At 39.5% G+C, this 27,165-nt stretch overlaps 1 protein-coding gene across 2 annotated transcripts in view; it reads left to right on the forward strand.

Moving 5' to 3' along the window:
- LOC124105785 (aldehyde oxidase 2) overlaps window positions 1-27,165 on the forward strand; it is a 77,854-nt gene that overhangs the window by 35,740 nt on the left and 14,949 nt on the right. For both annotated transcript variants that reach the window (XM_046463128.2, XM_046463129.2), the window contains 15 exons: window positions 513-609; window positions 1,144-1,268; window positions 1,948-2,081; window positions 4,066-4,153; window positions 7,045-7,131; window positions 7,677-7,868; window positions 9,856-10,083; window positions 13,646-13,741; window positions 15,584-15,712; window positions 18,305-18,379; window positions 19,366-19,418; window positions 21,171-21,285; window positions 24,118-24,183; window positions 24,296-24,484; window positions 26,703-26,870. In XM_046463128.2, coding sequence (XP_046319084.2) covers window positions 513-609; window positions 1,144-1,268; window positions 1,948-2,081; window positions 4,066-4,153; window positions 7,045-7,131; window positions 7,677-7,868; window positions 9,856-10,083; window positions 13,646-13,741; window positions 15,584-15,712; window positions 18,305-18,379; window positions 19,366-19,418; window positions 21,171-21,285; window positions 24,118-24,183; window positions 24,296-24,484; window positions 26,703-26,870 — 1,842 coding nt within the window. The remainder of the gene's footprint in view (window positions 1-512; window positions 610-1,143; window positions 1,269-1,947; window positions 2,082-4,065; window positions 4,154-7,044; window positions 7,132-7,676; window positions 7,869-9,855; window positions 10,084-13,645; window positions 13,742-15,583; window positions 15,713-18,304; window positions 18,380-19,365; window positions 19,419-21,170; window positions 21,286-24,117; window positions 24,184-24,295; window positions 24,485-26,702; window positions 26,871-27,165) is intronic.

Below are 27,165 nucleotides of genomic sequence, written 5' to 3' on the forward strand. Positions count from 1 at the left end.
CAAGATGTCTTGCCCCAGGATGTGTAAGGACCTGCCTATTGTGCCTCAACACAGCCTCAATTTTTCAGATTCTTGAGTTAGGGGTTCTTGCATGTGAGCCTAGTCTAATATCAGTGGTTTTTCTCAAGGAGAAGGTGAAAAAAGGGAACAGAAACTCACTTATAGTCATTGGGACTTATTGCCTGTTCCCTGGAGATCCACATTAAAAATGAGGAATGAGCATTTATCATCCTGGACCATCCTACTGCCCCCAGACCTCAATTCTCAGTATCCTTCTTAACATTTCACTAATTCTTGCTGGTTTTCTCTGCAAATCTGGAAGACAATCCTTTTGACATCCCTCTCTACAGTGGCCTGCTGCTCCAGTACTTGCTTACTTGACACCTTTCATACATCCCAGGAGACAGTGATTTGGGGGAGTATAGTAACTTTCATTAGAGGAAAAAAAAAAAACAGCTGATGGAAGAAAAAAGTAGGACTAACTGGCTTTTGTGATTTCCCCTGTTACACAGGATGCCATAAAACACAATTCATTCCTATGCCCTGAAAAAAAACTTGAGCAAGGAAACATTAAGGAGGCATTTGAAAAAGTGGATCAAATTGTTGAAGGTAAGCAACTCAGGATAGCTAGTAGAATTTTGCCTGATTGAATACTGAACAATACCTCAAGAGCATGTAATTTCTCACCAAAGAGATCATCCTCCAAAATCTTGGGGCTCTGTTGAATTTACACCTCTTCCTTTCAAATTATGTGTGGGATAGGGAGATAGATTAATTGGTAGAGTACTTGCTTCGAATGCTCAGGACCATGGATTCAATCCCCAGCACCATCATCAAAAAAAAAAAAAAAATCAAATTGTGTGTATGTGTGTGTGTGTGTTGTATTTGGGAGGTAAGCAGCAGAATAAATAGAAGAAAAATCCCTAAGATTGTGATTAGTTAAGGGTAGAGTAAGGAACAGAAGCTGACACATTTAACTTCCACAACTGTTATCTCCAGTTGCTATAAGACACATGCCTGATTCCTTAGTCAGAGCAAATGCAAACTAGTCAGTCCATGTCTTACTTGATTTTGAATTCCCCAAGATGGTGGCCTCCAGGCAGCATACACCTTCAGAAGTTGTCCTGTGCTTGTGCTTAATAGGAGAGGTCCACGTTGGAGGACAGGAACACTTTTACATGGAAACACAAAGAGTGCTTGTTATTCCAAAGACAGAGGACAAAGAACTGGACATTTATGTGTCCACACAGGATCCAGCCCACGTGCAGGTAAGATCAAGGGTCTTCCCCATCTCCCCACCTTCGTAATTCCATCATGGCGGGCAATCCCCACAGCTCCATAGTTGATAACCATTTACCTACAAAACTTTAGAATCCAAGTATTGAACACCTGTAAAGCAGCTTAGACCTCAGAATGTTTTTATTATTTTTTCTGGCATTATCAAGTAATAAAAAGAAGAGCCATGGTCACTTTAGTCTATTTCCATTCGGCTTAGATGAATTCTCAGATTGGATGACACCACTAAATTATTTTTTCTCTAAAATAATCATTACAGATAATCTTTAGAGTCAGCACATTACCTTACAGAACATTTTTTTTACTTCCCCAGCCACAATGTGCTCTAGGGTTTAGTTGCATACATACCAGGAATTTGCTGGTTTTCACCACTGTGGGACTTTAGGTCTAGGCATTTGACTTGGAATCCAACTTAGAACAAGAATCCAGGGGTGTGACAGTTTCCCTTCTGGTAAATTCCATTTTTTTCTGGAAGAACTATTCTGTGAAGATTAATGAACTAAGCAGAGCTCCATAAGACAAATTTGGACTATCCACTTTTTTACCAAAGGTAGATGTGAACATATTCTGCTGTGATGTTGTGTTTCCGGAAACAAAACAATTCTTTGCCATTTCCCTCTTAGAAATCTTCCTGTTATCTCACTTTTACAGAAAACAGTGTCCTCTGCTCTAAACATCCCCATCAACAGGATCACCTGCCATGTCAAACGAGTGGGTGGAGGTTTTGGAGGGAAGGTGGGAAGGCCATCTGTGTTTGGGGCAATTGCAGCAGTGGGTGCTGTCAAGTAAGTACGCTAGAGGACACAGAGGGTACAGAATGTAGAGTCACTTTGGCTTCTGTCATAGTCACTGTCATAGTCCTGGCAATTCAGTCTCTGTTTATAAAATGTAGATATTAATACTTATCCTCCCACTCTTCTTCATTTATTTTGGCTGTTCTTCAGTACTGAGGGTTGAACCTAGAATCTTATGCATTCTATGTAAGTACTTTCCCACTGATCTACATCACCAACCTTTTTCTTTTCTCTATTTTATTTTTTGAAAGACAGTCTTACTATGTTGCTCAGGTTGTTTGCACACTCCTGGCCTCAAGTCATCCCAAGTAGCTAGGACTATAGGTACGCAGCACCATGCTCAGCCTTCCCACCCTTCTAGAGTTATTGCAAAAGTCAAATATATCCAGGACTTTGAATAAGTTAATATGCTTTAAATAGATAAAGTGGTCTTATTGGATGAATACCTCCAGAGCTGGGGCTGCCCATTCTTGAGCTTCAGAGAAGGTGACCTACAGGTAGAACATGGCACTCTGTTCAAATGGATTATTCTCTGTCTTTCCTTTCTACTCTCAACTCCAGAACAGTTTGGATTGAGGAAAGAACCACCCCCCCATCCTTGGCCTCACTGCATGTGGGAAGTACCACCCCCTCAAACTGTTTATCTCAGTGGACAGATGACTTGCCCTCAAAGAGAGCTCCTAGGGGCTGGGAGTGTAGCTCAGTGGTAGAGTGCTTGCTTAGTACATGCAAGACCCTGCATTCCATCTCCATCATGGGAAAAAAAGGAAGGAGTGGGTGGTTCCTGAGCTAACTGCTGCAATGGAAAACTCACCAATTCACTTGCCATTCATGCCTCAACATTCATGTATGATAGGTGCTGGCTTTTCTGTTATTCATTCATTTTCTATGGCTGTTTCTTTGGTATTTTGTCAGAGGCTTCATCAATCTATAATGTCCCCAGATACTGCTTCCTTTGACAACCTCCATGTAGTTCAGAGCATGTGTCTTAGTCTGCAGGTGGGAAAACCAGGATCTGAACCTCATCGTCATTCTTTCCATATCTAACCCCTCTCTATCTCAACCACAAGGGATCCAAGTGATTAAGAGAGAATCAGTTCTTTGTGTTCTCACAAGGCCTTGGGCCTTTCAGAGTTCTCAAATGTGACTGCACATTGGAGTTACATGGGGAACATTTAAATCCCAGCACCTGCACTTTCCATCACCAACCAAGGGATTGGAATATTCCAAAACTTCCCCAGTGGTTCCATTGTGCAGCCAAGTGTGGGAACCTGTGCCTTAAAATACAACCCTGCCTTCACAAACAACTGCCATACATTACGTGACCCACCCTCCCCCCCCCACCCGACACCTGGAACAGTGTTCCCAAACCTCCTGGGTATTAAAAGTCTCCTGAGATTGTAGAAGTTCCTGCCTCCCCATGCCAGCCCCACTGATTCAGAATTACTGGACAATGAACCTGGAATCTTTACATTTAACTGATGTTTTTATAGTACTGTTGTTAACTTTGCGTTTATCTGTTTAAGCTCTCTCCTTTATAACTAGCTGCAGAGAGATGCATAATAATGGCATCTGGGTGAGGATCACACTTGAAGGTCAATTTGAAGCCATAATAATGCAACTTAACTGTCATGTGACATTAATCCCTTTAGTTAGATTTTCTCACACTGAATTATCGATCACAGAGACAATAGTCATTTAGTCATACATTAATTCACATCAATGTCTAGCACATGCAGCATGCAATTCATAGATCTTTATGGGATGGATAGAGAGACAGTTAAATGAATGGCATAAATGAGTGGGAAGGTGGATAGTGGATGAATAGGTAAATGAATGGATAGATGGATATGGGAAGATAAATAAGGGTTGTGTAAATACGTAGGTGGATAGGTGAAGGAGTAGATGGAGGGGTGAGTGGAGGGTTGGGTGGGTGGGATGGATGGGGAATTTGACCCAAGATTTTTTTTTTTAGAACTGGCCATCCCATTCGTCTTGTTCTTGATCGTGAAGATGACATGTTAATAACTGGAGGGAGGCACCCGTTATTTGGAAAATATAAAGTAAGTCTGAAAGATCAAATTATTAAAAATAATTCCTTTTACTTGAATAGTTTTCTTCTTTTTTTACTAATTTTGATTTTGTAAAAACAATCTTATTGTCTAAAATATTAATGAAGATGCTATATATTTGCATATTCATAGCATTTCGTGGTGAACTTTTAACAAATCTGGTTTAATAATGAAAACATAATTTGAAGCAATGATAAAAACACTACTTAAGGAATAAGATTTTATATTAGTAGCTCCTTAAAGAAAAAAAAATAGGACTGGGCGGTATTCAGAGCTAGTGCTTGCCTAGCATGCACAAGGCCCTGGGTTCAATCCCTAGCCCCACAAAATACAAAAACATGAGGTATGGTAGTGCACAACTATAATTTTGGCTACTCAGGAGCCTGATACAGGAAGATCACAAGCTCACGGCCAGCCTCAGCAACTTAGAGAGACTCTGACCAAAACAAAAAATTTAAAAAGGGCCAGGGATATAGCTCAGTGGTTGAGTGCCCCTGGGTTCAATACACAGAACTGGAAGGGGAAAACAAAACTCAAGATACAAACATTGTTACACCAAAACTTCTTGAATATAAAAATATTATTTTATAGTAGAAATGTTTGGAAACATTTGGTCATTTTAACTGCAAAATCATTTTTTATGAAAGTTTCCACTAAGTGACCATAAAAGTGTCACAAAACCTCTTTGCAGATGAAAAAAAAAAAAACAATTGGATTTAAAATTGTAAAGCCAGGAGCAGAGGCACATGCCTGTTGTTACAGCTACTTGAGTGGCTGATGTGGGAGGAGAGCTTGAGTCCAGAAATTCAAAACCAGCCTGAATAACATAAAAAGATCTCATCTTTAAAAAAAACACTTCTACTGCATTAACTGCATTTTTATGCAACTGTAGTATAAACATTATTAAAATTATTTGCTGGCATCTAGTTGACAATGCCACTTTTCAAGTTTGTAATTGAGCAGGGCACCATGGTACACACCTGTAATGCCAGCAGCTTGGGAGGCTGAGGCAGGAGGATCATGAGTTCAGAGCCAGCCTCAACAAATTAGCAAAGCCTTGAGCAACTCAGTGAAAGACCCTGTCTCTAAATAAATATAAAAAGGGATGGAGAAGTGGTTCAGTGGTTAAGCGCCCCTGGGTTCCATCTGTGGTACCCCCCGCCCCCCAAAAAAAAACCACCTTGAAAAAATTTGTGATTGAGCTGTCAGAATAGTTCTAATGTAATTCAAAGCGTTACAGACATTTTTATCTGGGCATTGCTTGTGGCATACACACAGATTCCCTATCTGACTTTGTCATTCCCTTAGATTATTGCAGTATCCATACTACTAAAATCACAGCTTCCCATTCCACAACGCTATTTTATTTCTTCTGTTGGCATTAGTAATTTTTATAATTAGAGAGAAAGGAACTGTGGTTGGCCATTAAATTTTTTATTTACCTTCAAATGCACAGAAATTAATAGTCACAGCTATTATTATCTTCTAGGACCAAGAGCAATTAGAGGCTAACTGCTGGAATTGTGGCAGTTACTATTGTTAGGATGGATCTTGTGTTTTTTGTTTTGGCCTGGATTATATATTAGCCTTTATGTCATGGTTATGAGACTGATTCAGTAATAATACTTATTAAAGAAGTTCTGAATTGTTAACATTTTGGTAATTATCATAATACAAAATATAATTAAAAAGAGAGAAGTAAACTTTTTGAAAAATCCAAATTTTATCTTACTTTTAAAGAAATATAATGTCACTTCCGATATAATAATATATATAATATATTATAAAATATAATAATATATATGCATACATAGGTATAAACATATCCTCATTCAGACTTGCTAATTATGTTTTGCTTGGTTATTCAGAACTGGTTGTAAATTAGCATAATAGATATTTTGCATAAATAATTATTTCCGAAATTCTTGAAAGGTTTATCCTAAACAGTTGAAGAATTCTTTCTGCTGCCTTATACAGAGTGCTATTTGGCTTAGCAATTCTCATGAAAAGTCAAAATCAAACTTCAGTCTAGAATTTGTCAAAACTATCATACATTTTGAATTTGTGGGTTTTCCTATAGTTCTTAACTGCTCTGTGGTCTATTATCTGATATCTTTCTTGCAATAGATGATGAGAGCCATACAGTTATATAGTTTCTTCAGGTGTATTATCTTTGTTTTCAGAAGGGCAAAGGGACCAGGGCCAGTCATCTTTTGGTAATACAAGAATAGAGGGTGGGGATTTTTCTTTTCATTCATCTTATCCAAACAAGATGGCCCAAGTGGGTAGGAGGGAGGGGAATAGCAACATCAAAAACCTATGATCTGCCTTAAGCTCCTCCCAGACAGTTACAGGAGCACTGGCTCACATTCTCTAGGTCCTGTAACCATCTACAAAGTGCCTTCCCTGCCTAGGGAATTGAGAGTAGCTATTGCTGCACATCCAATCGTTGACCTCAGTTCTACAGTCTGTTCCGTAATGAGAGACCCTGTGATTCATCCCAGGACATTTTGGAATCTCAGAGACTTTTCCACAAGGAGAAAACCACAGACTAAATTAAAAAGAAAGCCAGTAAAAAGTGAAGGAGAATCTCCTGAGAGTAAGGAAGACAAGAGTGGCAATTGCACACTGAAAGACAAGCAAAAACTTTTGAAGCACAGAAAATTACATGTTGAGCGAAGAGGGCTCAGCAAAATTCAGATCCAAAGAGTTCTTCATCAATCAAACTCAAAAACAAAGGAATAGCAAGGCATGGTACACAACAGAATGAACAGGGAGCAAAGTCTGTCCCCAGTTGTGCTCAGTAGGGGAACTTGGCTATGGACTGCTCTTGGCATGTTAATTTTAAACCTATCAGTAAAATGTCCATCATTTGGTGACAGGTGGGATTCATGAACAATGGGCGGATCAAAGCTCTAGACATTGAGTGCTATATTAACGGAGGATGCACACTGGATGACTCAGAGCTGGTATGTGTATCAAAAAATAATCATGTTGGGCTGGGGATGTGGCTCAAGCGGTAGTGCGCTCACCTGGTATGCGTGCGGCCCAGATTCGATCCTCAACACCACATACAAACAAAGATGTTGTGTCCGCCGAGAACTAACTAACTAAATAAATAAATATTAAAAAAATAATAATAATCATGTTGGGCTGGGGATATAGCAAAAAACTTCAGCTGCGGTGGTGCATGCCTGTTAATCCCAGCAGCTTGGGAGGCTGAGGCAGGAGAATCTAGAGCTCAATGCCAGTCTCAGCAACTTGGCAAGGCCCTAAGCTACTCAGTGAGACCCTGTCTTTAAATAAAGTATAAAAAGGGGCTGAGGATGTGGCTTAGTGGTTAAGTGCCCCTGGTAGCATTTAAAAAAAAAAAAAAAACTAACCACATCCTTAATTGTGAAAAGAGTGCAAAATTTCCAGATGAGTCTTTACTCATTGTACTTGATTTTTAGAGAAAAGGAGGGGGAGGCAGGATGTGATGGCCAATAAATGTGAATATCTCCTTCTACTTTAGGTAACAGAATTTCTTATACTAAAGCTGGAAAATTCATATAAAATCCGCAACCTCAGATTCCGGGGCCGTGCGTGCATGACAAATTTGCCATCCAATACAGCTTTTCGTGGGTTTGGCTTCCCACAAGGAACCTTGGTGACAGAATCTTGCATCACAGCTGTAGCAGCCAAATGTGGCCTCCCGCCAGAAATGGTAGGAATGTAATCAGGTCATAACCAAGGTTGGTGAAGAGTTAGACCAGGGGGCAAATTGGCTACCTTGTCCCAAGGAAATGAACTAGAAAAAAACAAACAAATGAGTCCTGGCTCAGCATTCAATAAATTAAGAGATACCTACAAGAACTCATCTCCTCCTATCTTCTTCCCTCCTAAGGCAAAAAATTTCTCTTTTTCTTTTTTTTTAATTTATATACAAATAATTACTCACAAAATATTCAAACCACACTGAAATAATCAAAGTAAAAAGTGAACATCTTCTTTCTCATCCCTCATTCCTGTTGGTCAAAGGTAACTATTATTAAGAGTCCCATGTTTACTTTTTTATCTTTACCCATCCATTTGTATTCATATACATATATATATTGACATACTCTCTATATATGTGCACATAGTTACTTACCGAAATGGAACCATAATATATATATCATTCTATACATTTATTTTTCTACCTGACAATATGTCATGGTCATCTTACCATGTCAGTGGAATGATCTATTCTTTTTTTTTCATGACTTTGTAATATGATACACCTTTACGTTGTTACTCGTTTTGGTTATCAAAATCATGTTGCAATAAACATCTTGGTTACATATGTACCAAGGGTGTATTTTACCCCGTTGTGTAGGTGTATCTAGGATAAACTAAACTTATAGAAATGGACTTCTGGTGCACTGAAAAGCTTCTGAGAGATACTTCCAAATGAATACCCTCTAAAATTATTATTTTATGTAATATACTAGAAAGCACACAGGTTGTACAGTATACTAGAACAGGGAGAGGCAGCCTCAGTAATTGGGGTAATTGTTGATAATGCTCTTCTACTTCTCACACATTCCAATCAGACCCTAGTCTACTTTTTCCACTTCCAGCCTTTCTGAAATATAGACCCTCTGTACCAGCAAGGACTCTCTAGGCATTGTTTCTTGAACTTCTTTATCCCTAAATTCAACAGGGACCTCCAGGTTTATAATTTGTGATTGTCGAGGAGATTGACAAGGGTCTCCACACAAAAGAACACCTCATATTGTACCAGGGAAACAATAGATTTCTTAAGAGACATCAGGTAAATGTACCATGGGCACAAAGGAAGAAGACATCACAGTGGCTTGAAGGGAGAGGAATCAGGAAGAACTTTCTGGAGAAGATGGCACTTGAGATTGGCCTTGAGGAACAATAGGCACAAGTGGTGGGAAGGTAATCTAGGCAAGTGGAACCCCAAGAACAAAGAGAGTCACTCGTTGTGGCTCAGTTTCCTTATCCATAAGATGAAGACAAGATGACTTACCTCAATAGTGCTCCTGCAGAATCGAATAAATTCACATTCATTAAAATATTTGTTCTCATTAAGTACATAGTATTATTCCAGTGTTGTTGCTGATAACAACACAGTAATCCTTTTATTGTTATTGGAACAAGATGGGGATAATGAAAAACCCCTGGGTATTTCTCAATAGACTTTTTTCTTTGAGTGTTCCAAGTTCCCAAGCTATAAAACACACCCTATTCAAATAAATTCTTTAAAAAACTTGACCGTACATTCCAAAGGCAATTGGAAAACTTAGAGGAGATTCTCTGTCATTATATACAAATATACTCCTCTGTAGCAGAACAAATCCTCAGTTATGACACTAAATCTTGGTTTTAATATACTGTCTATTAGCTCTGCTTCATCCTCTGAACCTTGTGGGAAAAAAAGAAAAATCTGCTTCCCTAGGCCTAGGGCATGGCATTATCCACTGCCTGCCACTTCTGGGGGTAGGGGAGCTACCTTAAAAGATGCATTAATGAAGAGATTTAAAAAATTGTTTTTACAGCACCGCATGCTATTCAAAGAAAACAAGAAAAAAAAATGACCTTCCCCCTACCAAAGTTTGTAGTTTAATGGAAAGACTTTTTAAGTGTGTTTGGTGGTCAGTGTCTGTCTTACCACAACTACTGACTATATTTCCCATCTCCTTCAGATTAGGGAGAAAAACATGTATAAAACAGTTGATAAAACCATCTACAAACAAGCATTCAGCCCTGAGACCCTGATAAGATGTTGGAACGAATGTCTGGAAAGGTCTTCCTTTTCCAGCAGAAGAATGCAAGTGGAAGAGTTCAACAAGAAGAACTACTGGAAGAAGAAAGGCATTGCTATTATCCCCATGAAGTTCTCTGTGGGCTTTGCTGCAACAAGCTTTCATCAGGTAAGTCACCCTCCTGGCAGAACACTCCTGGCCCCGTTGCCTCCCACTACTCAGAAAGGAACAGGAACCCACAACAGCTGCTGTGCTTTCTGAGCTCAAGGATCTCAGGGAACAGGGTGGGGGAAAATAGGCTACTCCTGGTCTGTATACCCAGAGACCGCAACACTCCTTGGTGTCCTGCTAAGTCTTCGGCAGAGAAGTCATTCCGTTTTGCTCTACTAGCTGGCAGTTTCCTCTCTAAAGAATCTGTCATTTCTGGTGGGGAAATGGGAGTGGGCATTAGAAATCTTCCAAGGTAAATATGCAAATGGAAGAGGCAAGTCATTCACCAGCCAAAGGAAAGAGGAAGGTCAGCATGCAGATGAGTCACTTAAATAATGTGAGGACTTGGACGGACAAGTCTTCCCTGTATCCCAATGAGTCATGGGCAGGAAGGCTGTTAGAAAACTGGGAATGGTTGTTACGCCATTACGGACCACCAAAATTAGAAAACCCAGCAACTGGGAAAAATCTTACACACATTAGATCTCCTTGTGTGTATGTCAAAGCAAGTTATTTAACCTCTCTGAATCTCAGCTTCCTCCATCATAAAATGTTATAATAACAATCTCTCTCTTCAGACTGATGAGGATTCTGTGAAATATGGAATGCAGAGCACTTGGCAGGGTTCCTGGAACACTAGAAGTCACCCAGGACAGCCCTAAGCCCCTCTCCAGGACAGCCCAGAGGGACTTCCCAGGGTTCTTGCTCCTATGGGTAGGATGAGATGCGCTGGGCTTCTGAGTCACATTTCTCTCCCAGGGCAAGGTACCTTTTCTATAAATAGAGGAAGTTTAACCAACAGGTCTGCAAGCTGGACTAGATCAATGGCTGGGACCCCAGACAGCTGCCTGTATGGTTTCTTTCTGACACCAAATATTCTGTCTTTTCTAAACCAACTCTCCAACACCAACTTGGAGGGACACAGGGTACCTGTGCCTTCTGGGGGTTCACCAGCCCAGAATCCCCCCACCTGGACAGGTGGGAAGGGCTGAAGGATGCTCACACTCACGCACACTCACATGCACACACCAGTTCCCCTCATCCTAAAGTCACCTAGGCATCCATGAGTTATCTTATTAACAGACAAAAGACAATCCTTCCCCCATGCCCCGCCCCATGTGTCTCTTCATTCAGCTCTCCCTGAGTTGTGTCTTTTATAATGAATTGGTAAGCATCATAAGGAATGTGCTTTCCTGAGTTCTTTGTTCCAGAAAATGACCAAAACTGAGCAGGTCTAGTGAAAATCCCATATCAACTGTCAGCAGGAAGACTGTGAATAGTCTGGCACCCCATTTGACCTTGGTGTCTGAAATGAGTGAAGTCTCCTGGGACAACAACACATTCCAGGGTTTTAGAAGCTCTCTACCAAGAACCAACTACAAAGACTAAATAATAATTTTTTGTTCTATCACACCTCTCTTCACCTAGATGTTCACTTCTCACTAAACCACAGCCTCACTGCTCTCATCCATGGGAGCCAACTCCTCATCTCACCAAAAAAAAAAAAAAAATTAAATCAAGCAATGACTTTTAATCTCCTTTTGAAAGGCCTTGTCTTCCCCTCAGTTCTAAATTGATGCACCAGGAACCAAGGCTAGGAGTGGAGAGGTGTTATTTCAGGTCAGCTGATGACTCACAATGTAGGATCAGATCCCTTACTCTCTACTGACAGTGAGAACAGTGTTCTCAGAGGAAGTCAAAGACCCACAAAGGGGAAAGACTGTTATTAGCGCCTACACACCTTGGCATTCCCCGCCCCTCCAAGCCTTCCTGGGGCCTTCAGGCATCTCCAGATAGGAATGGGCTGAAATCTTAATCCCTCCTTCTTCCACCTTACCATCCATTTACTCTGCAAACTTTTGTATAGTGTCTCTGTGATTCAGATCTGCTCAAGTTTCTCCATAGGACACAAAGGTGCACAGGATCAGGGGCCCTTTCTTGGCAGAGTTTGTTACCTCTTGTTTTAGTCCTTGAACACTATTTATGCCACAAAGTAGGTAGATTAAAACAACAAATTTGTTCTCTCACAGTTTGAGAAACTGAAAGTCCAAAATCAAAGTATCAGCAGGTCTCTCCCCTTCTGGATTCTGGGAAGACTCCTTCCTTGCCTCTTCCAGCCTCTGGTGGCTCCTGTTGCTGCTTGGCTCATGGCAGCATAACTCCAATGATCAACTCGTCTCTCCATAGGCACCTTCCCTGGTGTCTTCACATGGTCTTATCAGGACACCTGTCATTAGAGACCACTCTCATTTAGTCCAGCTTCATCTTAACTAATTATATCAGCAAAGACTGTTTCCAAATAAGGTTACATTGGAGGTGCTACATGAATGGCAGTGGTTGGAGTAGTGGCAGGGAGACAGGAACACTATTCAACCCAATACTTCTGGTAAGAGGAACTACAGAGAAGGGGAGGATTGATCTTTTCCAGATGGGATGAAAAGCATTCAGGGGAATGTTAACAGAACAGAGACTGTGGGTATAAGTCTGGAGTCTGAGCAGACAGGGAAAGATCAGGAGGAGGAGCAAGTCAGGAATAGAGAACAGCATAAGTAAGAGTCTAGGTCAGAGAGGAACAGCAGTGGGGCAAGGGAAGGGATGAAGCTGGAAAAAAGCAACAAAAACAGAACCAAAGGGCTTTATGTTGTAATAGGAGCAGGGTGTTCCCTCACAGGCAATAGGGAGATTTTGCCTACCTTGTCCACTGGCAAACCCTTCTCTCCTTCCTGACTCCATTCAGTTGTCACTTCAGAGAATCCAACCCTGAGCAGCATGGGAGAAGTTGGACCTGTCTGCTGAGGTCTCCCAGGGCCCCTATATCTCAGTGTGTCACTGATCATGGTATACTATGATGCCTGGATTCTACCCTGTCTCCCCACTTTGTTGTGAACTACTTGAAGAAGAACCACGTCATATTCCTTTTCATATGTATAGAGCTGATAAAGTATTAAATTCATTTGCTTTATGGTCTGTGTTATCTCTGTTCTCAGATTAGCAGGAGCAAGCTCTTTATAAACAGGGACTTTAAGCAGGAGCCAACTTTCAAACATTTGGAACCAATACTCACAACTCCTGAGGTTTCCAAAAGGGTTCTGACTGCCCGGGTTCCTAAACTGTTTTACAAGTGACTTTTTGCACAAACCAGAAGTAAACTTGAGAATTGTACCAGAAAACCCTGCCTCTCTGACCCTCAATGCTCTGTGAGATGTATTTGCCCACCTGATTTTTTTTTTCTTTTTCTTTTTCTTTTTTTTTGAGGGGGATACTGGGAATTGAACTCAGGCCACTGAACCACATCCCCAGCCCTATTTTGTATTTTATTTAGAGACAGGGTCTCACTGAGTTGCTTAGTGCCTCGCTTTTGCTGAGGCTGGCTTTGAAATCTCAATCCTCCTGCCTCAACCTCCTGAGCCACTGAGATTACAGGCATGTGCCACAGCACCCAGCTCCCCACCTCATGTCTTACAGTAAACTTCCTGAGTGCCACCTTGCACTGAGCTGTGCCTTCTGGATTGTTTTATAGGCAGCTGCACTTGTTCATATCTACACAGATGGGTCTGTATTGGTCACACATGGAGGCAACGAACTGGGACAAGGGATTCATACCAAAATGCTGCAGGTAAAATAAGTGTAATTAAATCAATAATTTCTATCACATTGTTGACATGACTGAAATTTGGGTAAATGATGATTCAAACTCTAAGACCCTGACTATTCAGTTGAAAGGCTTCTTACATACAAAATACAGTTATTGAGGTGGCAGAAATCCCATATGTGTGTAATACTGCTCCAGGGCATAGGGATGGAGGCGGTTGTTAGTGAAGAGGCCACTCATGAGCCCACAGAGCATATGGAGGGTGTTCCATGCTGGTTTACCAAGAGGAGGAGTTTTTCAGGTATTCTATTTTAAGACCAGTAGGTATCATTTTTTATTTCACACAACAATGTTAGGTTGCTGGCATTTTATTTGAAGAGCAAGTATTTCGTCAACTATCATCCTATATTTTTAAAGGATATGTTAATATATACACATACATGGAAACTAGGAAGAATATCTTAGAAGAATAAAAGAATAATCCCCTATATTGAATACATTTAACCTTGTGACAAATGTATTAGATTGTTACAGTGCACATTTAGAACTTTTCATTATCAGAATATTTTCATTTTCAAAATATTAGAACCACATTTTACATGGTTCTAAAGTACTCCTCAGTTCAGTTTCCTTTTAACCCCATCGTCCTCCTTGCTCCCACAACTGCCACTGATATAGCTGCAAGATCTGGGCCTAACCAATTCCGAACTCCACCTGCTGCAGGAAGAGAGGGAGTGACTCATGCAAGCCAATCAGTGTCCCAGACAGGTAGATGCTAGAGATTATGCTGTAGGCCCGGTGTGGCTGGCAATTCTGTGCCATGTAAAAAGCCTATCTACTGTCGTAAGGAAAATGTAGAAAAAAAAATAATAATAATGCAAGAGGCCAAGAGAACTTAAAAGAACATAAAGTTCCTACCTGCAGACATAACCTGACACTAGCTCCATCTGTCCTTCTCAGTTGAATGAACCAGTACATTCTTTTTGGATTTTCACAGCTAAGAAACAATGATATTTTCTTTTCTTTTTTTTTTTTCTTAATGTTGCATCTTTGTGGGGAAACTCAATAGTTAGTGGCCTTAATTAAAAGATTGGAATTTGGGGACAAGAACAGATACATACCTACAGACATCTTGAGAAGGTGTTTTTGCAAAAATAAACAAACACAAAAAAAAGATGACAGCAGCCAAAATAGTGCTTTTTTTTCTTCCTACCTCTCTCCTTTCCATTTCTTTGCTCCTCTTTTTTTTTTCATTTCTTTCTGATTAAATATCTTAACTTCTACATGTATTTCCTAGAGAAGCTAGAAGAAAACAAACAGAAAAAAAGACTACAAAGAGCAATACTAGAGAAGTATAAACAAGAGGGAACAAATAGAAGAAAAAAATGAGTAAACTAAAGTTAAGATGAGATGAAGGCAAGAAAGAAGACCTCACGGTCTTTCCAAGTTCATCTAAGACTGACACCAACAGACTTCAGAGCAAATTTTGAGTCAATGAATCTAATTAATCTCTATCTACTCATCATCTGTCTCAATTTCTTCCTATCACTCCAACAAATAAGTTCCTGAAAATCTCAACTTTAATGTTCTAAAGGCAGAAATTTGAAAAGAAAAAGCACTTTAACATATTATCAAGACAAAAAAAAACCCCTTAAAAAACAGAGTAAGGTACTACTGAAAAGTTATTTTAATGCATGCATTAAATTAAATTAATGCATGCATGCATATTTAAAAGTTATTTAAAAACATATTAGCTTAGGTTTTTAAAGTCTATCATGAATGTAATTTTTCATTATTAAGGAAAAGTAATTAATTAAGTCTTCATAGAAATCCCTGTGGACTTGAAAATATTTCCCTTTCCCATAGGTGGCCAGCCGTGAATTAAAAGTCCCCATGTCTTATCTGCACATCTGTGAAACAAGCACAGCAACGGTGCCTAATACAATTGCAACAGCAGCGTCCATCGGTGCAGATGTCAATGGCAGAGCTGTGCAGGTGATCTCTCCTGTCTTTCCCAGTGTGCTTTCCCCAAATCTCCTGTTTTCTTAGCTGGATAAAGGTATAGCAGTTAGCTTCAGAGAAATCATCCGGGTCGCTAACATGATCATAGGATAACCAAAATGTCAAGAGAGTGTATCAGGATGTCAAGTGCTGTCTGATTCACAAGTCCTCAAATGCTCAAATAAACTCTTCAATATAAAAATTTTTAAAAAGAGAGAGTATATTACTTGGAGTAAGCTAACATGAGGTGAAAAATTGATGCAGAATATAATGGCTCAAACACAACAGAAATCCTTTTCTTGCATACATATCAGTCCAGAGGGAGCATTTGGTCATTCACGTGCCCACATGTGATAGTGGCTCCTTCATCTGCAACAAGGGGCTTTCAAGGTAGCCTTGAGCCCCATCACTCCAATGTGCAAGGAAGGGCCCATGAGGAAGACTCCAGGCCAGACCTGGAAGAGATGCAAGTCACTTCCACTCATAATCTATAAGCAGAACTAGTCTTGGACCATATCTAACTGCAAGGGGGGTTGGGAAATGTAGAGTAGTGGCAAACCATATGCATAGGTACCTTGGAAGGAGGGAGAAAGAATTTTGGTGAACAGGGAATCTCTGTTGCTGGAAGACACAAAAGAAATTTCAGTACCAAGAAAAACGGAGCTGTGCTAGTTTCCCCTGGCACAAGCAAGTTCTTATAGGCAGGCAGGCAGGTCAGCCAAACCCCAGCCAAGCACATATGGTACAGGTATAGTGTTATAATCAGTGTGGTTCTACCAGAGTACTCAGCTTTCCTTTGTACTTATTTTCTAATTGATGTCTTTAACAAGCACTAAATTTGCACTTCTTCAGAATAAAATCATGACTTCCTAGTCTCTAATTCAAATATCTGATTGCATATACTTTTTAAATTTTTATTTATTTATTTATTTATTTATTTATTTATTTATTGGTACCAGGGATTGAACTCTGGGGCCCTTGACCACTGAGCCACATCCCTAGCCTTATTTTGTATTTATTACTGTCTCACTGAGTTGCTTAGCATCTCACTTTTGCTGAGGCTGTCTTTAAACTCTCCATCCTCCAGCCTCAGCCTCTTGAGCGCCACCGAGCTCAGCTGATTGCATATACTTTTGAAGTAAAAGATACTGTATTCATAAAGTTTCTGTTACAAACTATTCACTTTTCCATTAGAACATTATTAGAGACATATCTCCTGCCCCCCGCCCCCACCCCGCCACTTTGGACACTGAATAGATGCCGCCCAGAAGCACTGATTTCCAATCAGTCTTACCTATATGGTGACATATAAAAGGGTAAAAAAGCAAGAACTCTATTTTGCTCAGAACAAATTTGTGAAAACCCTCAAATTCATCAGATCCAGTTTGGGGTAGAATCCAATCTAGGAGGGAAACAGGTCTGTGTGTATGGGAGTTGTCAACTCAAACTAAATGTTAATCTATCTTCCTGCATATTGAGTTTCAGGTTTCTATTTTAAGGATTAGAAATTTTGTGGATCTAGGTTATTATAGGTCAAGTTTCTTATGTTCTCATTTCAAATCCAAAGCCAAGGCCTTCATTGTAGCAATTTGATGGTAAGTGAATGAACAGATGGAAGAATGAACAGAGAATTCAGTGTTTCAGACCTGGAGGGTCATTAGCATGTCATTGCTTCAGACTGAAGAGCACAAATTTGAAGGAAAATGAAATGTTTATTCCATTTATTTTAATTGCTGGAAAATGCAAAAGAAAGTATAGAATAAAAATGTAAAAAAGCAGAAGAAGGAATTAAAAATCTGATTCATCTAAGAAAGAAGATCTGGAAATATAAATTCAGTAGAACCCATATTTTCACAGGAAGTGTATCATAAAGAGGGGAAAAAAACCTCCAGTAACAGATACTTAAGAGCAGGGGCTGTGTTATCTCTGTTCTCAGATTAGCAGGAGCAAGCTCTTTATAAACATTTTCTGACCAAATGAATGATCAATGAATAGTCTTTCACACAAACCCTAACCAGTAGGCTCTTTCCTAATGTGGATTTTCTTCTTTATTTATTTTCTTGTTTAATTTTTTAATTTGTTCTAATTAGTTATATATGAGAGTAGAATGCATTTTTACACGTTGTACACAAATGGAACATGGCTGAACATGGTCCAGAGTCACACTGTTTGTGTAATCATACACATATATAGGGTAATAATGTCCATCTCATTCTACCATCCATCCCATACCCACACCCTTTCCCTTCCCTCACTCCCCTCTGCTCAATCCAAAGTTCATTTATTCTTCCCTACCTGGCCCCAGCCATTATGAATCAGCATCTGCTTATCAGAGAAAACATTCAGCCTTTGGTTTTTGAAGATTGGCTTATTTTGCTTAGCATGATATTCTCCAGCTCCATCCATTTATGGCAAATGCCGTAATTTCATTCTTCTTTAAGGTTGAATAATATTCATTGTGTATATATACCACATTTTCTTTATCCATTCATCTGTTGAAGGGCATGTAGGTTGGTTCCATAGTTTAGCTATAGTGAATTGAGCTGCTATAAACATTGATGCGGCTGTCTTCTTTATTTCTTTAAGAATGCTTGTCAGATCCTTCTGAAACGCCTTGAGCCAATCATTAAGAAAAATCCAGAAGGCACATGGGAAAACTGGGTAAGTGTTCCTCTGCATTTGTTATTACAAATGAGGAAATAATCGGAAGCAGTGCTTAGAGAGTGTCACAGCAGCGCACAGTCAGTCTACATAGGACAGTTTCTCTAAGTCTCTGTCACAGTGCTACAGCATGCTTCTTCCCCTGAGAAAGTTATTCTCCAATTGAGTGGATTTCTGTGAAAGGGCAGAAAGATTGAGAAAGGCATGCCAGGATGCCTGCCATGTTGTACCGAGAGTGTGCACAGGAAATAGCAGTCACCGGGAAAAGAAAGGGAAGTGAATGAAGAATACTCAGAGGACTTTACCCATTCTACCTAAGTAGAAAAGGAGAAGAAAATCTGAGCCTTCTTAAGTCAAAGATATTGATAGTTTGAGTAGGGAGGAAGAAAACTAAAAGGCCTCATTACTATTGAATATGTCTCAAGATAAATGACTCACTTAATCCAACCTCACAGTATCTGACATCTGTTTTCATTAGAACAATTATCTCATACTTATGTACATATACTTACTAGAATTTTAACACTTAGAAATGAAGCCCAAATAACTTGTGAATTTAGCCCATATAATATGAATATGAAGCAGGTTTCAAGTTTACCTTTGTTTAGTACAAACTTCTAAACTCAATCAGAATAAATATACCACCAGTGAAACTCCACATCATGTACAACCACAAGAATGGGATCCTAATTAGAATAAGTTATATTCCATCTATGTATAATATATCAAAATGCATTCCACTGTCATGTATATCTAAAAAGAACAAACAAAATTTAAAAAAAAATAAATAAATTTAAGAAAAGAAACTCAATCAGAGAGAAATTGTCATGATGCCAGCCGAGGGTAAATTACTATGAAAAGTATACTATAAAGGGCAAAGCACCAGCAACAATCTGATGTCAATTTTGATAATATAGAATTTTTTTCATCTTTACTTATCAAATGGTATATCTACTTCATTTTGACTACATATGCCCATTCTGCAGATAGAAGCAGCCTTTGAGCAAAGAATCAGTCTCTCAGCCACTGGATACTTCAGGTAAAAATTAAAGTATCTTTTTTTTAAGTTTTTTAAATTGTTAATAGATCTTTGTTTTACTTATTTATTTATATGTGGTGCTGAGAATCGAACCCAGTGCCTCACACATGCTAGGTTGGTGTGCTACCGCTGAGCCCCAGCCCAAGCCTTAAAATTAAAGTATCTTAACTCAGCTAAGAAAATTTGAGGTAACCCAGTTGCTCTAGGCCTAAATTCTCTCATCTGCAATTAAGATTTTATTGTATGGTTGCTGAAGGTCTTCTAAACTCAAAATTCTGTGATTTCACATAGGCCTTGATTTATCTTTAAAGAAATATTTAATAATAAAAATATGTTAGACCTAACAAACTCAATTTGACTTATCTAATCATTATTTACTATATCCTTTATTGTGAGTAATAGGAATATTTTATCATTAGAAATAACTTGCAACTGAGTTGCACAAACCTCCCTTTCTTTATGATGGAAACTTTCTCTTTTGGAGTTCCTAACAGGGCAGAAGATGATGGGCAAGGTGATAATCATAATCATCATTTATGCAGTGTCTGTCAGTGGAGAGCGTCTTGGTAAATGCAAGCCAATTGAATAGAACAAAGAGAACTGGTAGTCACTTTCAAGAAGTGAAGAGCTGAAGGTGGGGGTGGGGTGTAACTCAGTGGGAGAGCACTTCTGGGTTCCATTCCAGCACCACACAAAAAAAAAGAAGAAGAAGTAGAAGCCATTGCTTTTATAATCTGATGAAATAAACCATCAAATTACGCATGCACACACAAATGAAATAGCAAAGCAATGTCATGGGGGGGAAATAGGCAACAGCCTGGCGCAGTGCACATATGCAATGAGTTCCAAATTCCTGAGTTCATCTACCCAGGAAGACAACAATCCAGCCCTCAGTCTGAATACACATTCCAGCATAAATTAAAACTCTGAATTACTGGGGCTGGGGCTGGGGCTGGGGCTGAGCAGTAGCACACTCGCTTGGCATGTGTGAGGTACTGGGTTCGTTTCTCAGCACCACATTTAAATAAATAAATAAAGGTCTATCAACAAATTTAAAAAAATTAAAAAAAAAAAAAAAACCTCTGAATTACTGGCCCCACTTTTCTTTCTTTCTTTCTTTCTTTCTTTCTTTTTTTTTTTAAACCAGGCTGAGTTATCATCTGTCCCCTATGACTTTGGGTAGCACAGTCTGTAGGTCCCACTGGAAACACTTGATTAAAATCCATTGAGATTCCCAATGTACTGGCAGGGCTTGAGCTCAAACTTCAGATTTCAACATGGAGATCCATTGTGAGGTCCAGGCCAAAAGAGTCCATTGGCTTCTCCCTTGGTGACATCTACCTGTGTAGCACAGGGAGTAAAATGAGGCAAAGGATAACCAGGTAGGTTGTAAACACAGAGTAGCAATTTCAGTGGGCTTGATGGTACACTCCTGTAATCCCAGCAGCTCAGGAGGCTGAAGCAAGAGAATTGCTAGTTTGAGGCCAGCCTCATATATTTATCAAGGCCTTAAGCAACTTAGTGATACCCTGTCTCACAACAAAAAAATAAAAAGGGCTGGAGATGTGATTCTAGCTAAATGTACCTGGGTTCAATTCCTGGTTTTAAAACAAACAGACAAACAAACAAAAAAGCCAGTTTAAATGAACATCCATCAAATAAAATACTATTATAAAACTTTGATAATTTTTAAAATGAATCATTGTTTTCACCTTCCACTCCCAAGCTAAAGGGTTTTATTTCTTCCCTCAGAGGCTACAAGGCCTTCATGGACTGGGAGAAGGGGGAGGGAGACCCATTTCCATACTATGTTTATGGAGTTGCCTGTTCTGAAGTTGAAATTGATTGCCTGACTGGTGCTCACAAGGTAAGTCAAGTCTAATATTCTTCTTGACAAGTAAAATCAACAACAAAATTGCATTTTACAGTAAGTAGCTCAATATTATTATATAACACTCAGATAAGAAAAATAAGATTTTTTTTTTTCAGTTCAACCGGGCATAGTGGATATGCACCTGTAATCTTAGCTACTGGGGAAGCTGAGGTAGGAGGATTGCAAGTTCAAGGCCAGACTGGACAACTTACCAAGACCCTGTATCAAAAAGAAAGAAAAGAATAGAAAAATAAGTGTCAAGATTCTTTCAATTCCATTGGAATGTCCAGAGATCCAGCCTTGTCTTGTAATTTCCTCTTAAAAAGACCATTTAATGGTCAAGAAGGAATTTTTCATGACAGTCCAAATTTGACTAATGTATTAAATATATTTATTCACTTTCAGCAAAAAATCATTTTCCAAAGTTTTATCCAAAAGCTTCTATTTCTTGAGGAGGTACAAGTTCTCTCATCTGAAGAGATAAGGCATTTAGCAAATAGTCTTGAGCAAATGTCTTGAAAGCACAAAGCAAGGGGCTAATGTTTCTTAAAGTCCATTTTCCCAAGGGTACCACCTACCTTTAAAGAAAAACTTGGGAGAAGGAAGGTGTGAAAATAGTTTTCATGTTTGTCATTTAATTGAGCATTAGAGAAACTTATTAGAGACAGAGTTGCATTTAACCCAAAGTTAACAACTTACACCCTCAGAATACCACAGGTACCATTCCAGGAACAGAGATTATAGAAGCTTTAAATAGAAGATAGTACAATGAAAATGTGTTAAATTGTTAGAAAGTTTATGGGATGCACCAATGACACTTACACTTTTAAATTCCATGTACAAAAAAATAAAAAGCACTGGGGATGTAGCTCAGGAATAAAGTGGCCTGGATTCAATCCCCAGTACAAAAAAAAATTAAATTAATTTTATACACAAATTATTCCAACAAAACCTTTTGGCAACCTTGCCCAAAAATAGAAATGACTAATTTATGTAGAATAGAAAGGGCTTTGCAAATACTAACATGAAAATATATCAAAATGTCTTTTACTGTCCCATTTTGGTTAACTTCTCCACCAATTTAAATATTATATGAATTTTTTAAATACAGTAAATCAAATAAATTTATGAAATAAAAAATTTAAAAATACAGTGAATGAAGGGCCATCTGGAAAGCAGTCGCCTTCACATTCCATTCAAGGATATCCTCAGGGTATGTTAATATCGTGTCTCCATTTTTATTCTAGATCATTTTTAAGAAGCAAACTCATGTGATCACAGATTGCTCATCTGATTGTGCTTCCTACCGTCTTTCACATCATGGCACACTTAGATAATTATATTAGCACAGCACATTGCAGCATGTGACTAACCTGGGGAGCCCTGCTCTAGGGTCCTTCAAAGCCCAGATGTCAGTATTTCTGCATACCTGTACCCAATTTGATGGAGAGCTGTTTTTTAGGTACACACCAGTTTTCAGACACCATACTCTGATAGTTATGTTGCCAGATTTAGCAAACAAAAAAAAGACCACCCAGTTAATTTGAATTTCAACTAAATAACAAATAATTTTCTGTATCCCATGCAACATTCAGGCCATTTTATCTGTCAATTCTTTCTGAGGCTCTCAGAATAAATCTCTAAAGAAACAAACCACATGAAGATCTTCCAGAATTTATGGTGCCAAAAAAGTTAAAATGTGTTCTTCCTTCTTCTTTCCAGCTTACATTTATAATTAAAGGTTCAATAATTTCAGTATCACTTTGATCCCTTAAAATAATTGATTCCTTGAAGATGCAAAACTTCCTTTAATTAAAGAGAATTCAGAAAAAGCAAATGAAGGCGTACTGCTGCCAGTTATAAGGCATGCCTATTGCTGCTGTGTTTGTGGTTAGTGTACTAACACAGGCCACTGATTCAGTGTTGGTGCACAGTCATCTCTTTCCCTGTCCAACTCCCATAATGCAAAGCATATCGGGTTTCAAGACAGAAGTAAATTGAAGGCCCACACTGAGGTATAGCCTGTTCCCTTCCCTCTCCTTGCTGAGGATAGATAAAGGCTGGTCCCAATGCCTGAGAGGCCAAGGTTAGAGTCAAAAGGAATGCCAAACCCAGAAGGCTAGATAGGAAGTAGGAGAACAGGTATTAAACTCAAACAGAGAATGACATTACCTGAATAAGGACTGGAAACAGGGGCAGAAGGAAACCCCAGAGGTATTCCTGAGACACTTGGGAGCCCCTTGTGACTCTCTAACAACCTGCATGCACATACCCTGTGCCAAAACAGAAGGGCCAGATTAATGTGCTGTTTCTCAGAGTAGAAAGTAGAGTAGCAAAGTCTAGGTTGGCCTCAACATTTTCCTTTGATACCTTCCTAGATCTTGCAAGCCCCCTAACTCATACATGACATCATGGCTACATGATTTCCTCAGTCAAATGGCAATAATGCCACCTTCATCAGATAATCATGAGGACTAGATGAGCTCATGAATTACATTACAACGATAAATCCAGGTTGAAATTAGATGCACAACAAAGCTCAATTATTCACTAAGTGACTCACTTAAACACACCAACATGCTGTAGACTTTGTAGTCCCTTAAGAGGAGTCAAAACCATGAAAAGATCTTCCAGGGTCACTGCCAGTCCTGGTACTCAGTTTGAAGAGCTTAGCAGATGTCTTGCCAGCTCCAATGTTGACAGAGTTCAGTGCAGTGTTAATTCACCAGCTGGAGTTTGGGAATAACTGGAGACTGTCTGAATAAACTTGAAAATTGTATTTTTTAATACAAGTTTTTATGGGGTGATCATTTTTATTTTGGGCAGAAAACCAGGACGGACATTGTCATGGATGCCTGTTGCAGCCTAAATCCGGCCATTGATATTGGGCAGGTAGGTGCTGGCCCACTTAAAGAGATATCCCTTCCTGAGCACAGTTGTGGTGCAGAGAAAGGCCTTCATAAAAGGCTGCAATGCCACAAAGCTTGAAATTATCCCCCTGCAGATTGAAGGTGCGTTTATTCAGGGAATGGGCCTTTATACAACTGAAGAGCTGCAGTATTCTCCAGAAGGTGTCCTGTACTCACGGAGCTCAGATGAGTACAAAATTCCAACCATCACGGATGTCCCAGAGGAGTTCAATGTCTCCCTCTTGCCATCATCACAAACCCCACTGACCATCTATTCCTCCAAGGTAAGCATCCAAAACTACCACGGATCCAGTAATATAGCCAAAGTAAGTCAGTGGACAAAATAACACATAAATGTTAATTGTTACATAGACCAAACCACATGGAGTTGAATCAACCAGGAAAAACTGAGATTCAGGGAAGATGAATGATCCACCCAGTGGCAATCATGGCCAAGGAGTTTATTAATATCCTCTCTTATTGAAAACTTCAGGATTCATCAAAAAGCTTTGCCTTCTTCAGAGAATAGTGGTTTTGTTAAAAAAAAAAAAAAAAAAAAAAAAACCCTTTAAGACTACAAAATTAAGTGGGATTGAAGGCATAGTGCTACTGAAATCTCAGAAAACCATGGTATTCTGGACAGAATTCTAGACAGGGGCCTCAGAAGACCTGGGTTCCTGCCCAACTCCACCACCCCCTATGGTAAATCACTCACCTCTGTGGGGCTCAGTCCTCAACCACACCCAGAAATGAATTAAGAACAGTGGATATCAATGTGTGTGTCTATGGGAAAGTGATTTTATCACAAAAGAACACTGGCAATGTCTAGAGACATTATGGTTGTCAAGACTGGGGGTGGAGGGATTTTACTGACAGTGGGCAGAAGCCAGGGTTGCAAATAAACAGTTCCAAATCAAAATATTATCTGACTCCAAATGTCAATCGTGTCAGGAGTCAAAGTCATGAGCCAGCCCTTAATGTGGCTAACATAATGAAATTGCAAATTAAAATTAAGGTCAAGATTGTTTGCTTTGCAAATTATGTGAAAAACTCCCTCAGAAGAGAAACTTCACTGAGATTTAAGATGTTTTGTAAAGCTTTCTTTAAAGTATTTTGGGAGATGATTTGCTAGGAGTGGTGAATTGACTTAAAAAAAAGAAAGAAAGAAAGTACAAATATATCTACAGGAATTACATCATTTCCAAACTGGATCCCACTTTGAGCCCAGGAATGTCCTCTGGGTATATGGAGATGAGGCCAGGGCAAATCTGAAAGGGAGAGAATCAAAGGGGCTTCAGAGTCTCATTAGAGTGGAAATCACTGCAGGGGGCAAAAGCAAAAGGCTGCTCAGAGCCCACAGAGAGCATCTTTCAGACCAAGAGTTTATAAGGCAGCTGGGAAACTCTTGAGTACTCGTGGTTGTGGCCAACCACTCCCAGGAGGACCCAAGAAAATCATGGGTTTGGTCCTCTGCTGAGTGTTCTATGTAATTACAAAGGACCCCCAGGTACCAGCCCCAGCACTGTGTTCTGAATTTACTCATCCCTCACAGCATCCCATAAGGTAGACATCACTGCCTGCGTCTCATTGACAAAGGAAGAGAGGCTTCGAGAGATGATCTCATCTACCTAGAGAAACAGAGGATACAGCCTAGGATTCAGACTCAGTCTCTCTAACTGGGAAATTGCAAATTGATAACCCACCGACTGAACTTTGCCCAAAGATGTGAAATACGAATACCTAGTTGGCTGTGGTGGTACATCCTGCATCTCAGGAGGCTGAAGCAGGAGAATCCAAGTTAGAGGCCAGCCTGGGAAACTTAGCAAGACCCTGTTTCAAAAACTAAAAAGGGTTGAGGACATGGTTCAGTGGGAGAACACCCCTGGGTTCAATCCAGTACCACAAAAACAAAACAAAACAAATACAAATACCAAAAATTGGATGGTCTGGTAATTTCAACTACCTTCCTGGAAGACAACAGTTAGCAGAACCAAGGAACAGTGGCCCCCTTTAGATAAGTACCTCCACTTCACCACCACCCCCACTACTCCTTATTGTCCTTCAGCTGCTCACTTCACTCACTTGCATCACCTGCTTGTTCCTTGCAGACTGAAGTTTATAAACTCTCTTAAGTGCTCCAGAGCACCCTGCCTCCTCAGATCCTGGAATCATAATTAGGTATTTTTTTCTCTGCTTATGAATTTGGCCAGTTCAATCCATTAAATGATCTTTACTAAATAGGTTCCCCACCCCCACCTTTGTTCTTAGAGAACAAAGGCTTAACACAGCCAAGATAAAAGATCTAAGAAGTTTAGGTAATACTGGGATTTTAAAAAGTACTCAAGCTTCATTTTATCAATAAGTCAATCAACAAACATTCATGGAAAACCAATTTGTGCAAGGCTCCATGTCATGAGTTGAGGATATAATGGTGAACAAGACCTGGCTCTGCCCTCTAGTAGCTAAAGTCTAAATTTCTAAAATAAATGTGCTTTTTTTCAGGGCCTCGGGGAGTCTGGAATGTTCCTGGGGTCATCTGTGTTCTTTGCCATCATGGATGCAGTGGCTGCAGCGCGCAGAGAAAGAGATGCAGCTGAGGACTTCACGGTGAAGAGCCCAGCCACGCCAGAACAAGTTCGAATGGCTTGTGCCGATCGGTTCACAGAAATGGTATGGAATTATTATCTATTTTCCTAAAACATGATTTTTCTATTTTGTGCTTCTTGGACCTCTGGAGTAGATTTATGACCTTATCTATGTCTAGCTAATCAAACTATAAAATGATAAAAACAAATCACACAAATAAATACTGTATATATGAAGTACTTTTTAAAAAAAGCATCTCCCCATATGTTATTTAATTTAACCATCTCAGCAGCCCTGAAGTAAGATCATTTGTCATGCTTCCAAAACTAATAACTAGCTGGGGGTGGTGGCTCACACCTGTAATCCCAATGACTCGAAA

This window comes from Marmota monax, unplaced genomic scaffold, assembly GCF_021218885.2.
Source record: "Marmota monax isolate L192 unplaced genomic scaffold, Marmota_monax_Labrador192_F-V1.1 WCK01_AAM20220418_F8-fsc00095, whole genome shotgun sequence".
NCBI classification, from domain to species: Eukaryota; Metazoa; Chordata; class Mammalia; order Rodentia; family Sciuridae; genus Marmota; species Marmota monax.